Source organism: Bubalus kerabau, chromosome 2 (assembly GCF_029407905.1).
Source record: "Bubalus kerabau isolate K-KA32 ecotype Philippines breed swamp buffalo chromosome 2, PCC_UOA_SB_1v2, whole genome shotgun sequence".
NCBI lineage: Eukaryota > Metazoa > Chordata > Mammalia > Artiodactyla > Bovidae > Bubalus > Bubalus kerabau.
In genome coordinates this window covers 117,241,524-117,256,070 of record NC_073625.1, presented here as the reverse complement: position 1 = coordinate 117,256,070, position 14,547 = coordinate 117,241,524, and the positions used below count along the sequence as shown (strand labels likewise).

Below are 14,547 nucleotides of genomic sequence, written 5' to 3'. Positions count from 1 at the left end.
CATAGTCAATAAAGCAGAAATAGATGTTTTTCTGGAACTCTCTTGCTTTTTCTATGATCCAGCGGATGTTAGCAATTTGATCTCTGGTTCCTCTGCCTTTTCTAAAACCAGCTTGAACAGATGTCCTTTTCATTATAGGGGACTGGAATGCAAAAGTAGGAAGTCAAGAAACACCTGGAGTGACAGGCAAATTTGGCCTTGGAGTACGGAATGAAGCAGGGCAAAGACTAATAGAGTTTTGCCAAGAAAATGCACTGGTCATAACAAACACCCTTTTCCAACAACACAAGAGAAGACTCTATACATGGACATCACCAGATGGTCAACACCAAAATCAGATTGATTATATTCTTTGCAGCCAAAGATGGAGAAGCTCTATACAGTCAGCAAAAACAAGACCAGGAGCTGACTCTGGCTCAGACCATGAACTCCTTATTGCCAAATTCAGACTTAAATTGAAGAAAGTAGGGAAAACCACTAGACCATTCAGGTATGACCTAAATCAAATCCCTTATGATTAGACAGTGGAAGTGAGAAATAGATTTAAGGGCCTAGATCTGATAGATAGAGTGCCTGATGAACTATGGAATGAGGTTCGTGACATTGTACAGGAGACAGGGATCAAGACCATTCCCATAGAAAAGAAATGCAAAAAAGCAAAATGGCTGTCTGGGGAGGCCTTACAAATAGCTGTGAAAAGAAGAGAAGTGAAAAGCAAAGGAGAAAAGGAAAGATATAAACATCTGAATGCAGAGTTCCAAAGAATAGCAAGAAGAGATAAGAAAGCCTTCTTCAGCTATCAATGCAAAGAAATAGAGGAAAACAACAGAATGGGAAAGACTAGGGATCTCTTCAAGGAAATCAGAGATACCAAAGGAACATTTCATGCAAAGATGAACTCGATAAAGGACAGAAATGGTATGGACCTAACAGAAGCAGAAGATATTAAGAAGAGGTGGCAAGAATACACAGAAGAACTGTACAAAAAAGATCTTCACGACCCAGATAATCACGATGGTGTGATCACTGACCTAGAGCCAGACATCCTGCAATGTGAAGTCAAGTGGGCCTTAGAAAGCATCACTATGAACAAAGCTAGTGGAGATGATGGAATTCCAGTTGAACTATTCCAAATCCTGAAAGATGCTGCTGTGAAAGTGATGCACTCAATATGCCAGCAAATTTGGAAAACTCAGCAGTGGCCACAGGACTGGAAAAGGTCAGTTTTCATTCCAATCCCAAAGAAAGGCAATTCCAAAGAATGCTCAAACTACCACACAATTGCACGCATCTCACACGCTAGTAAAGTAATGCTCAAAATTCTCCAAGCCAGGCTTCAGCAATATGTGAACCGTGAACTTCCTGATGTGGATGTTCAACTGCTGGCAAATAGCCACTCAGTGTTAACAGCATTCTGTCCTACTGGCACTCTCCAGGAAGTGTGTTTACTGAGCTAAATCTCCCTCATCTCACTTTGCCCTTGTTATATACTAATGGCAAAGAAACACCAGCACAATATTCTCAAGTTTTATATTCTATCTGTTGTCTTTTAGGATCAAATAAAGTGAGATCATAACTACTCTGGACTTGTTTAGGAAAGATAGAAGTATGTTAGTTGCTTCATGGTCATGATTTCTAGGATGTTGAAGAGAGACTATACTACTCACATTGGGGCTGCTTTGTTTTGTAGGTGAGGAGACTGATACTTAAAGAGATTAAGATTACATAGGAATGTAGCTTGTTGGCAAGCTTAAGCTATAACTTTTTCTGACTCCTAAATCCATCATATTATTTCTCCATTTTTTGTTGTATTGGTGTATTTATTTTATTTAAAAATTTTACTTCCTATAAAATCGATGCATTCCCGTGACCTAACATTGAAAAAGGACACAGAGTGAAATGTCTTCCTCTCACTACTATCTCACATCCACCTAGTATCCCTTTTGCAGGCAACCAGTATTGCCAATTTCCTATGGATATCTAAGCAAATAATATAAGCAAAGTCTTCCCACAGTTTTAGTGGGTGGATCATGTCATAGTCTTCCAATGAAGTTTAGGTTGTTTCCAAACTTTTGCTATTACAAAGAGTGCTGCAGTGAATAATGCAATCTGCATACATATTTACAAACATATCCGTGAGATAAATTCCTAGAATTGGAATAGCTGAGCTAAAGGGTATAAACATTTGTCCTTTGTCTTTTGACAGATATTGCCTAATTTCATTTCTTAAAAGTTATACCAGTTTATATTTCTATCAGCAGTGTATGATTTCTCAGTTTAAAAACTATTCATTTATGGATAAAGCTATCTATAAAGAAAAGTCCATAAGCCTTCTGAGAACCAGCTTTCTCTCTCTTGATTCATTGTCCTCAAGGCAGGAAGGAGATGTATCTTATCCCTACCTTCAGTATTTAATAAGGCTCTGACACTTCTTTCCAAAAATAATGCAGATGTTCCTACTGTTCTTTTTGGCTGCTACAATGAAACAACTCTTCTTTTATTCATGTAGTGGAAATAGGTTGCCTAGGACTCATTAGATTTATCATTTGAAGCATGATGAACCACTGTATCAATTTCTTTCTCAGTGTATTTGCTTGACTTTAGAATTAGTCTTGTACCCCAGGAAATCATTTCCTGCGTTTTCTTTCACAGTCCACTACCACTAAAAATAAGTTGATAGTCATTTATTATTTTCACTAATGGACAGGAAAAGAGGAAAAGCTCTAATATAAAGTCCTAAAGTATTTATATATGATTTTCAAGTATTTTCTAAATCACCCTATACTGAGAAGGTGTAACATATTCACTATCAAGGAGAAATGCTTGAAGAAATTCCATCTGTTAACCACAGAGCAGATAGTGAGGGTGAATCTGGGACTGAGAAGCAATAGATTGACAACTGGTGCTTACCTTCCCTTCTTTTTCAGTCTCACTCCTCTGGATCACTCTTTACTTTCAAAGCAAAGTATTTTATTTTCAAGCAAAATGTTAGTCATTAGTAATCACAGCAGCTTGAAAATGAGAGAGCAGGCAGCCAAGACTATAGTTTAATTATAGTCTGTTTAAACATAACTGAAGTTTAAATATAAACCAAAAATGATGATTTTAAAGTTTTAGATATAGTTCTTGTATAACTCTTCCCTTCACTTCTTAAAAAACTTCAAGAAAACATAATCAAGAAACCCAATTACCTGATCAATTTGGTAAACCCAGGCTGACAAAGAGAGTTCGTGGCTATAATGCCAAGAGAGTCTGTGGAATTCTGTGATGTTATTCCTTACAATCCCCAAACACCCCAAATTAAGGTGAGTAGCCAGAGAACACCTTAAAAGGGAGTTGTGCAAGAATTGAACAGTCACACAGTGCCATTTCTATTTGTTAAATATGAGGTATTGAGTCAGTGTGTTTGTCTGATAAATTCTTTCCTTTGGATTTAGGTGAACGGCCTGTGAGAGTTTATGCAGATGGAATATTTGACTTATTTCATTCTGGTCATGCCCGGGCTCTGATGCAAGCAAAGAACCTTTTCCCTAATACATACCTCATTGTGGGAGGTAAGGAAACACCTACTGACTTAGGTGCTGTCCAGAAAAAAATTACAGTAGCCCTTTTTCTCCTGTCTTTATAACCTGAGTACATTGACTCTTGTTTTGGTTTTTAAATGAAGGATATAGTGTAGCCTCTTTAAAATGTGAAGCATTTGAAGAACATGAAGTATCTAAAACCTGAACTGTATAAACCTGGAGAGAGATGCTCTAAGCTCATTGACTTGAGATGTCCAGGATTTATCTCACTGGTTTTGGCAGGTTTCTGCAGTCTGATCCCCTATTGCCTACTTTAAAATAGCATTTACTTTAGATTTCAGTTTATCATCCTAACATGACTCTGTATGTTTGTATGTGTACTGTGCATGCTCAGTTGTGTGACTTTGTGACCCCGTGGACTCTAGCCCACCAGGCTCCTCTGTCCATGGTATTTTCCAGGCAAGAGTACTGGAGTGGGTTGCCATGCCCTTCTCCAGGGGATCTTCCCAACCCAGGGATCGAACCCACATCTCTTGCATCTCCTGGCATTGGCAGACAGATTCTTTACCACTGTACCACCTGGGAAGCCCCTCAGTTTATCATTCTGAATCAGCTGAAGTCCAAAAGTCTGCTAAGCAAATGTTATGTGGTCCAGTCCAGGCTAATAGGGCTTCACTGGTGGCTCAGATAGTAAAGAAGCTGCCCGCAATGTGGGAAACCCAGCTTTGCTCCCTGGCTCGGGGAGATCCCTTGGAGAAGGGAATGACAACTCATGCCAGTATTCTTAATTAAAGAATCCCATGGACAGAGGAGCAGCTTGGTGGGCTATAGTCCATGGGGTCACAATGAGTCGGACATGACTGAGCAACTGATACTTTCCAGTCTGATAGGAAAACATTTTTTTTAAACTGCTCATTGATGCAGAAATGTACAGTAGGTTCATTTCAAAGCCAAAGATCTTATTCTTCTGTTGTATCCTCTCCTTTCCAAAGTGTGAACATAGTGAGTATTGCTCCCGAAGGTGTATCTTGGATTAGGGAAAGCATTGTTATCCAGACTGAGGTACATTTAGAGTATTGTTATCCAAGTGGGGTGCTTGGTTACAATCCTAGGAAATGGTAGAGGTTAGTGACCGAGGTGTGGTTAAGCAAGCAGAGGGGACTTTGACTTATAACCTTATGATGTGGTGAACTCAGTTTGCAGTGATGAGCTAACACACAACTTCAAAGGCTTCACCGTGATGAATGAAAATGAGCGCTATGATGCAGTGCAGCACTGCCGCTATGTGGATGAGGTGGTGAGGAATGCCCCCTGGACCCTGACACCAGAGTTCCTGGCAGAACACCGGGTAAGAAACTGAGTACATGTTCCCATTCCCTGTTTTGTAATTCCCTCAATTTTGAAGGCTTCTGGTACTTGGGCTAGTTTTCCACTAGCTTTATTTTACTTTTATCTTCTCTGTAAATTTAATATAGAAGAGATGATGATGTTATTACTTCTAATAATAGTCATCCCTGACATTTTTATTGGATTTGATGGTTTAGAGGCGCTTTTACATCCATTATATTTCATTTGTTCCCCACGAAAGTCCTGTTGGGTAGTTATTAGTTATTTCCACTTTACATATGAGAACAGGGCCAGAGAGGCCAAATAACCAGGTTACACTCTAGCAGGGCTAGAAATTTAACCTCTATGCACCCCCACTCTTTCCCCCATAGATGTGTCCATCCTCGTAGTGTACCAGCCTCTTTAGAGTATACCTAGCTCCAGCCATGCTCTCGGTTCAGTTCGGTAGCTCAGTTGTGTCTGACTCTTCGCGACCCCATGGGCTGCAACACACCAGGCTTCCCTGTCCATCACCAACTCCCAGAGTTTACTCAGACTCATGTCCATTGAGTTGGTGATGCCATCCAACCATCTCATCCTCTGTCGTACCCTTCTCCTCCCACCTTCAATCTTTCCCAGCATCAAGGTCTTTTCAAATGAGTCAGTTCTTCCCATCAGGTGGCCAAAGTATTGGACTTTCACCTTCAGCATCAGTCCTTCCAATGAATATTCAGGACTGATATCCTTTAGGATAGACTGGTTGGATCTCCTTGCAGTCCAAGGGACTTTCAAGAGTCTTCTCCAGCACCACAGTTCAAAAGCATAAATTCTTCGGCGCTCAGCTTTCTTTATAGTCTAACTCTCATATCCATACATGACCACTGGAAAAACCATAGCTTTGAGTAGACGGACCTTTGTTGGAAAAGTAATGTCTCTGCTTTTTAATATGCTGTCTAGGTTGGTCATAACTTTTTTCCCATGCTCTCAAGGAGCTCACATTCCAGGAAATAAGATATAGAAACACGGACTTATCTTGTATTGGTTTAAATTTAGTTTCAAGACTTTTAATTTCAGTCTAGAAATTATGTGGGGTCAGAAACCAGGGAGGTGTCTCACTTTGTCTCAGTGAGTTGGTATTATAAAAATCCTTATCTCCTTTTTATTTTCCCACATTAAAAAAGCAGATTTCCTACAAAAGATGGGTTTATAGCTGAGAAGAACTTACCAGGTTTATAGCTGAGAAGAACTTACCAGGTCCGGTTGGAGGCCCTCAAGCTTGAGGAACCAGCAAGCATGTTGTCAGTTCTCTACAGTGGCGTGTAGAATGTTGAAAGTAAATTGTCCAGTGAGACAGGAAAGAAAAAGTAGCCAAAGTGCTTCAAAAGCAGTATTTGGGTAAGCCTGAAGCTAAGGGATATTTGTTACAACTATTTAGGATTAGGACAGACCTTTTATAGTTCTGTAGCTTTTCTGCATCAACATTTAGCAGCCAGTGGTACCAAAGGTGAAGAGCAAGATTATTCTCAGCAACATAGCCAGGCAGGCCCAAGCAGAAGAGATTAGAGGGACTCCCAGATTCCCTTTTCTCTCCTTGTTTGTAGTATATCGTCAGTCACGAGTCTGGCTTGCTCACCATTCTTATTTTCACTTTGCTGCCTTTGTGTCCCTGACAATTGTTCATGGGTAATTGATATGTTAGCTGAGAGTTCCTGACATAGTCCTGATGAGCGTAACATTACAATGGCTTCTTGGAGCTGTATGGTGGTATTAGCAATTATATTAACAAAGGAGATACGGCCTATTCAGGAAGGAGTAAATAAATGAGGTTTAGAAAGATTGTTGATCCCAGTGCAAGAGATATTGACAGTAGTAAAGTGATAGATCTGAGACCTAAAGGTCTTTTATGGGGCTCTTGGTTGCTATTTTTATATTCCCATTTACCTCACAGACTTAGAGAGAAACCAATTAACAAAGAAGTGACTTCTTTCTCATATTTTTAGAAACCGTGATTGACCAGTTCTTGTAGAGCCAGGAGGATAGGGAGGTTTCTTTTCTTCTTTTCTTAACTCCATCCACTAGCTAGCATACCACAAAATCCTCCAGGCCTATTTCCCACACCATGGTGACTGGTATTCAGTGTGAGGGTAGCACTTCCAGGAACCAGGAGGAGCAACTAGAAGAGAATCTGGCTAACTTCATGTTTATGATCCATAAATAGTTAGGTTGGATCACTTGTAAAAGAATTGTGAAATTTATGAGCCGAGCAAGGAGAGACAAAGAGAAAAGTTCATTTGAGGCCTGGCTTCACCTTGTGGCCCTTTTTCTGGGCCACAGAGTGTTGCCTGGTTCTTTCTAAGTAGCAGTTATCCTGAGTTTTAATGATGTTTCCTTATTTTCAGATTGATTTTGTGGCTCATGATGACATCCCTTATTCTTCTGCTGGGAGTGATGATGTTTATAAGCACATCAAGGAAGCAGGTGAGTAAGGTGATGTGCATCCGCATTTTATGGAGTCTCCGGAACAATGACATATTCAATCACATCACTACAGAGGAAAATTTATACAGTGAGAAATTCAACATCCACTTTTAGGTCACACTTTGGATAAGAGGTTAAAGTGAACATAGCATCATATCCATCAGTTCTCAGTCTATAAACATCTACTTTTGTTGTCTCTTTTAATTTCAAGAAACCCTTTTCCAGCCCCATTCTTTTCTTAATATTAGGACCTTTCCTTACTCCTAACCCTTCATTCAGTCTTCCTTCTGTATGTCAGTATCTCAGACTGTACTTAGTAATAGCAGACTCTGCTTTTTGAGGATAGGAAAGGACTGTGGCTCCCAGTTTCCATCTAGTCCTACTGCCTGAGCTATTCAGAGTATCACAGTATTTGTGTTTTTGGGTTAGGCATGTTTGCTCCAACACAGAGGACAGAAGGTATCTCCACATCAGACATCATCACTCGAATTGTCCGTGACTATGATGTGTATGCCAGGCGGAACCTCCAGAGGGGCTACACAGCAAAGGAACTCAATGTCAGCTTTATCAATGTAAGTTCTAACCTCATTCCAGAGTTCCCTGGCCCTATAGGACATGTGGCCTCTCACTTTGTCTAAGTTAAACTTGCTCTTCAATCTGCTCTTATTATCACCTCCAAAAGCTCAGTGGATACCTCTTTGCACATAGTACTATGCCAGGCTTTTTACAAAGAGCATTTGGATGTATCTGTTCTATAAAAAGAAGCATTATCTGCCTTTATGGTGTAGTATCACAACATTGATATAAGGACATACAGCCAATTAAATAAGAATGTATAACTTACAAAGTACAGTGTTTATATTGGATACATTTAAAACAGTGGTTCTTAACTTTTTTTTAATTGTATGGTCTTTATAAATCTGATGCAAACTATGGATCTTCTCCCTGTGTGGATAGTAACACACAGCATTTTGCATTGCAACTTCTCAAGGCACATGGAACTAACTTTTAAAATTTGATTATGAAAGCAAGTTTATCTTAGCTTAATATTGCCCTTAGAAACAAGCTGCTGTACATTTTGTATATAAATTATACCTCAGTAAAGTTGATTTAAAAAGAAGAAAGCTGCTGTGTCTTCTATACGTGAGTAATTTACCATGCTCCCTCATTTGTTCCCAGCTCTGTGAATTATGAATGGGTAAAATGGTTTCATCTAAATTGATTTATCTGTGCAGATAAACGCTGGCTACTGTTAACAACCTAGCTGTTGTTACACTGCAGAATTTATTTTCAGGTATTTAAGAATCCTAAACATACTCCCCTTCCCCTTTATGATCTGAAAATGAGAACACTTTTCATTTGGCTGAAGACTCCTTCCTTCCCTTCGGGAGGGTTCATACAATTTTCCCTTATTTTTAGGGCAGCTGACAGGACCAGTGAGTATCATCCTTACTTTGCGAATGAGCAAACAGACCTCCAGATGTTTAAAAAAAAAAACTTCTCTGTAGTCATAGAATAAGCCAGTGATGGAGGGAAAATTTTAGCACAATAAATGAATTAAGTTAAAGGTCTACTACTTTCTTTTTCAACCTGTTAGAGTTGACTTGTTGTTGGCAGTACTGTACAGTGATCTTGGTGCTCCCTCCCTATACATATACATCTCCGTCTAGAATGGGGTTTTGGGTTTTGTTGGGCATGTTTATCTTCCAAGTTAATGTTTTGTCTTAAGAATCTGAGTTTGTTTGGTATATGCCAGTCTGTTACTGGGCTTACCCTGTGCATTTAGTTTAGTCCTAGGCTCTACAATCTTAGAATTATTACACTTTTACTTAGGATGACCATCCAGAGCATATCTTTTCTGTTACCATGGTAGGGAAGTATGGGATATATTAAAGTAAAGTGAAATTCTCAAGACCGAAAGGAGTGTCTAAATAGAGTACCAAACCAAGTCTTTTCCTTCCCCTTGGTATGGAAGGTCAGAGTGAGTATTATTTCTCAAAACAGTTATTTCTTTATCCAGGAGAAGAAATACCACTTACAGGAGCGAGTTGACAAAGTAAAGAAGAAAGTGAAAGATGTGGAGGAAAAGTCAAAAGAATTTGTTCAGAAGGTGGAAGAAAAAAGCATTGACCTCATTCAGAAATGGGAAGAGAAATCCCGAGAATTCATTGGAAGTTTCCTGGAAATGTTTGGTCCAGAAGGAGCGCTGGTATGTTCCTTCCTGCTGGGCTATTTAGGGAAATTCAGGAAAATCTAGGGAATTCTTATGCTGTGAAAGGAACTATAGAATCCTTGAGCAGAAAGGGACATTGACAATAAGAAGTTATCTAATATGTTCCCTTTATTGGGCAGAACTATATTTCAACTATCCCCAGAAAGGTTTTAAAAATCTTTACAGAAAGTGGTTATACATTTGCCTAATTTTGCCAGCTCTCTATAAACCTCCAAATATGGTGACAAGTGAGTAACCTTGCCTAGCTTGCTTCTACATTACAATTTTGGATAGAAGGAAAGGAAAGAGCAAAGAACAGTTTAAAAAAAAAAAAAACCACTGCCTCGACTACAAGCAGCCACTGCAGGATTGCTGGGTAAGGTGGGAGTTCTGTCCTTGAGGAATAGGCAAGGTCTTTTTGAGCTAGATAAAAGGTGCATGTGTAGCTATTAGCAGATGAGCCCTAGGATATCAGAGATGATCTGGCTGTGGGGGTGCTTGGATGCCAGAATAGATTATTCATGGAGAATATAGAATTTTCAGAAAATCCCCAAAACTAAGGTAGATACCCTTTTGTCTGAGTTAATTCCTTTGTTTTTGCCTAGAACCTAGACTATAGACCAAGTAGCCTTTTAAGAATTCCTTTGACATAGAAGTCAAAGATTGGGTAACAGTGGATAACAGGTGGGACCCCTTAGACATGTAGTATAGCATAACCACTTTGACTGAGAAATTGCTTAGAATTGTATCTGTGGCTTACTTGGTCACTTTTGACATTACAGAGGGCACTCACGATAATTTGAAGTCTCAGATCTCCTCCATTGGTTAGTAGGATCCATAGGTTTCTTCTAACTCTTCCTTTTGGTCTCCCCAGAAACATATGCTGAAAGAGGGGAAAGGCCGGATGCTGCAGGCCATCAGTCCAAGGCAGAGTCCCAGCAACAGCCCCACTCGTGAACGTTCCCCCTCTCCCTCTTTCCGGTGGCCCTTCTCTGGCAAGACTTCCCCGCCTTCCTCCCCAACAAACCTCTCCAGACACAAGTCTGCAGCCTATGATATCAGTGAGGATGAAGAAGACTAAATTTTCATCTCTCCTTTCTCCTCCCCTCCCTCTGTCCCAACCTTCAGAAGCTCTCTGTTGAATTCCAGATTGTGATCCCAACACTAATCCTAAGGACAGCTACAAAGGAAAGACAGTTGGGGCAAGAGGACTTAGGATGGGGGGACCAGACAGCCTGTCCTTGGAGAGACATCACCCATCCCCACCAAGAAGGAGGCTAACTACATCTTAGAAGCCTGTTCTGCATTCATATCCCCTCCCCATGGACTTTGCTTTACTGTTTATGTTCATGTGCTCTTGACAGGGAAATTGTCATTTTTATTAATTTTTTAAAAATTAGTCTTTCAAACGTAGTAAGTAGAACTAATTTTTTGCCCCCAAGGAGTGGGCAGAAGGAAGTGGTGTAATACCCAGAGGCCTTTTCTTCTTGATACACCGTAGTGTTTGCCTTCTATTCTCAGGCAAACTGTCTTGCCAACTCCTTCAGGCAGTGAGCCATGCTGATGGGCGATTTGGAGGGGATATACCATAATCTTGGTTTCCTTTTTTTAAAAAGCTAAAAGCTGAGTAACGGCCACAAATCCCCAATGTATACTGCTGGCACGTGTGTCCGTGTGGCTGTGGGAAGAAGGAGATCTGAGTCTGACTTTTCTTACTCCCTGAGGAGTTTCTTGTTGGACCCATTGGGGTCCATGAAGACACTGATGGGGATGGAACCAGACCACATGGCATCAGCTGCGGTTTCTATGCTGTGTTCATCTCTCAGAAAATTCTGTTGCCCAGTTATTTGGGAGCTCTTGTCAATCTCTTTTTTGTAATCTTTACATTCTTCCTGCCTTTAAAGGGAGGAACACTTTCAGGTTTACTCTGATTGAGGAGGGGAGTTGGACAATACTCAAACCTATACAAAGTCAGTTTAATTTTCCTCTGGGAATAAGTCCCTAGCCCTACTACTCCTGTCTTAATACTCATTTCCTAGCTTTTTACAAAGGATACTTTGTAAATGTCTGCAGTTTCAACATGATCTGTTAATCCATGTTGCTTATAACCATATTGAATATTGAGAGAGGTTTGCAGAGAACATAGGTGCAAAAGCATAAGGAAACACACCCCTTTTTAAAGCCTTATCTTGACCTCTTCCCCTTGTAATAGTATCCTTGACTGGAACCAGTGCTCCATGAGGTGTTTCTTTTCCCCAGGGAGTTGGCATCTGGCAGGGACTCCCATCACTGCCCCTCTAGCAAGTCTCCAGTGGCTCACATTACAAGAGTGTGGTAGATTCCCTCCCTCTCCCTCTGCCTGCCCCCATCTCCCCTGTTACGTTGCCCAGGGGATTCACCACTTAAATTTCACATCAGAGAATGCTGAAGCTTAAGCACTTGCTGTTGAGCATGAGCTCCTTTTCAGCTTGTAGCATCCTACAGCACATGACCTAGCAGATCATTATCTATCATAATCCTAATCCTTATCATATCACAAGGTTCAGGGGAAATTTGCTTCTGTCCAGGGCCATCTCATCACTCATAAATACCCCTTGTGGGGGTGGAGTTTTAGTGTTTTCAGCTGAGAAAACCACATTTTATCTTTGCTTGCCCCTCTGCTAAGGTTGTAAGCATCTCATAGCCCCTTTCCTGAACACTTTCTGGTAAAACTTGCTCTTATGCCTGAGGGCCAGTGGCTAGAGTTACTGCCTGCCTGCACAGCAGGACTGCCTAGGTTCTTAAAACTCAGATCATCCAGAGAAGCAGAACGCAGCAGAGTAGAGGAATAAACAGAGTGAACCTCTTGCTGTCCTGATGGCCCATGAAAATTACATTTCTAACTCTTCTCATGAAGTGCTATTTTTACTATCAAATCTAGTTTACACAGGCTTTGGCTTGAAATCCTTTTTTTGGAACTGTTGAAGTTAATGTTTTCCTACAATACCAGCTTTGTAGGCTCACATATTTTAACTTTTCTGCTTCAGTCTTCCCTTTTTGGGAATTCTGCCCATTTCTGTTGATAGAAAAACGGTGAAATCACCACTGAAACCCACCTGCATTTTCTCTCAAAATACATGTTGTCCAAGTATATTTGGAAAGGGAGGCAATCAGAATGTGATTTTCCTCCCTGCAGTCACTCCTCACAGGTATTGTCTGGGTCCCAAATGTTTGGCCTGCCTTCTCTGCTCTGTAGATGGGCTGCTTTGGGCATATCCTGTCCTTGGAGTATGACGTCTAGGCCAACAAGCTCCATGAGACTGCTAGCGCCGGCACGTGCACGTGTTGTCGGAAAACTCACCCCTTCTGGTGAGCCTCTATGGCCCCAGTCTCCTAACACAGTATATCTCTGTGAAATTTTGACTGAAAGCAAAAAACATTATGGCATGGCATGCTAGGTACTTTGGGATAAATGTGATCCTACATGCTGGACAACGGTGGGTGGGTGGAGGAAGTTGTTGGGAGGATGTATTATTTGATCATTTGTGCCTAATTAAATGAGGTTAGAGGTTCGCATTCCACAACTGTGTGTGTGATCTGTAAATCTTTAAATATTAGTGTTGTTAATATTAATTTTTAACATTAATTTTAATATTACTTAAACCCTAAATTGCACAAGCAAAGCTGTCAGCCTGAATAGGCCAAATGTGGCAGAAATGGGAGAGCCTTAGAAGTTGGTTGGCCTTATAGCCTCTCTCTGTAATAGAAGGAGAAGGGAGACAGAAGCCTTGTAGCCAGTGGTGAGGAGGTGCCATTTCATCAGTTACCTTGAGTTGAGCTGGGCAGAAAGTTTGTTTTTTTCATACACTAGACTCCACAGCACTGAAGGGTAGAGGTTGAAATTTTAGAGGAGTAGAAATGGGTCATTTGTACTGCTCCAGCTGCTTCTGATCACTAGAGCCAAAGACCATTATTTTGATGAGGCTTGGGTAAGAAGGTTGGGGATGTGAAGAGGTCGAAAGTCCCGAATAAGAGAAAAAATTTGAGGGAGGTCAAGAGAGCTTTTGACCTTTTCTGATCACTGATAACATCGCAGGCAGCACCTGAGTTACATTTTTCTTATTTGTGACCACACAGCTGTCCAGGAAGTCTTTGAATATTCCATCCACAATGATTCTTCACAGTGCTTTTTATTCTTTCTTGACTTATGGGCAGTTTTTGTCTTTCTGGAGCTCATTGCCTTATTAATCCTGTTTCAAACCCTATATCTAAAATCTTTCCAAATCAAGTCTATTTTGCTGCTTTTGTTTAATTTCCTAAAAGCCATAGCTTTTACATGTTCTGTCAGCAAACTATCACCAGAAGTTGAACCAATGCAGGTAGGAGAAAAGCTCCCTTAACAATGTTTTTAACTAATGGTATTTTTTTCAAGCTTATCAATATAAGTATTTTTAAAGTTATATTTTTCAAGGTCATACAATGATTGTTCTTGTTTTCTCTCATGGAATAGATTGTCATGGGATAAAGACTGGTCCCTAGCTATTATTTTTGCAAATAAGTAGAACATGTTTTGGGGATTATACTATTAAATGTTAATTTTCTTTAAAAGAAAGAAGAAAGATATTCTGTCTGCCAAAGTTTGATGTTAGTACTTAGATTGGGGTAGAAAACAAAAGTAGTTGGTTTAACATTAAAATAACTGCAGTTCTGTTTTCTTAGCTTTCAAGTGGGCTTTCCCACTATTCTTAGGGAGACACTGACTGTTTTGAACACAAAGATTTGATTGGTTGAGTTGTTTTGTATTGTGGATCCTGAGAAGAGTGTTGGAAAGAAATCCTGGCCTTGGCATGAACGTTGGCCCCATCACCAGTGCTGGTGTCCACAAGGACGTTTTCCTTAATCGGTGTTCAGTATATTTTTTTCCTGTCTGAGTGTTATTAAATTGTTATTGTTCAGTTATTTTGGCTTTTGTCATTAGCCAAATAAAGGCAAAGTGATTTTACCTAATGTTTCATTTTATATGTTTTG

At 40.2% G+C, this 14,547-nt stretch overlaps 1 protein-coding gene across 3 annotated transcripts in view; it reads left to right on the top strand.

Moving 5' to 3' along the window:
* The window catches only part of PCYT1A (phosphate cytidylyltransferase 1A, choline), a 49,553-nt gene extending 35,032 nt beyond the window's left edge, over nt 1-14,521 (top strand). For all 3 annotated transcript variants that reach the window (XM_055568544.1, XM_055568543.1, XM_055568545.1), the window contains 6 exons: nt 3,438-3,554; nt 4,721-4,872; nt 7,250-7,328; nt 7,758-7,900; nt 9,349-9,537; nt 10,415-14,521. In XM_055568544.1, the coding sequence (XP_055424519.1) occupies nt 3,438-3,554; nt 4,721-4,872; nt 7,250-7,328; nt 7,758-7,900; nt 9,349-9,537; nt 10,415-10,621 (887 nt within the window). In that variant the 3' untranslated portion in view covers nt 10,622-14,521. The remainder of the gene's footprint in view (nt 1-3,437; nt 3,555-4,720; nt 4,873-7,249; nt 7,329-7,757; nt 7,901-9,348; nt 9,538-10,414) is intronic.
* The last annotated feature ends 26 nt before the right edge of the window (nt 14,522-14,547 follow it).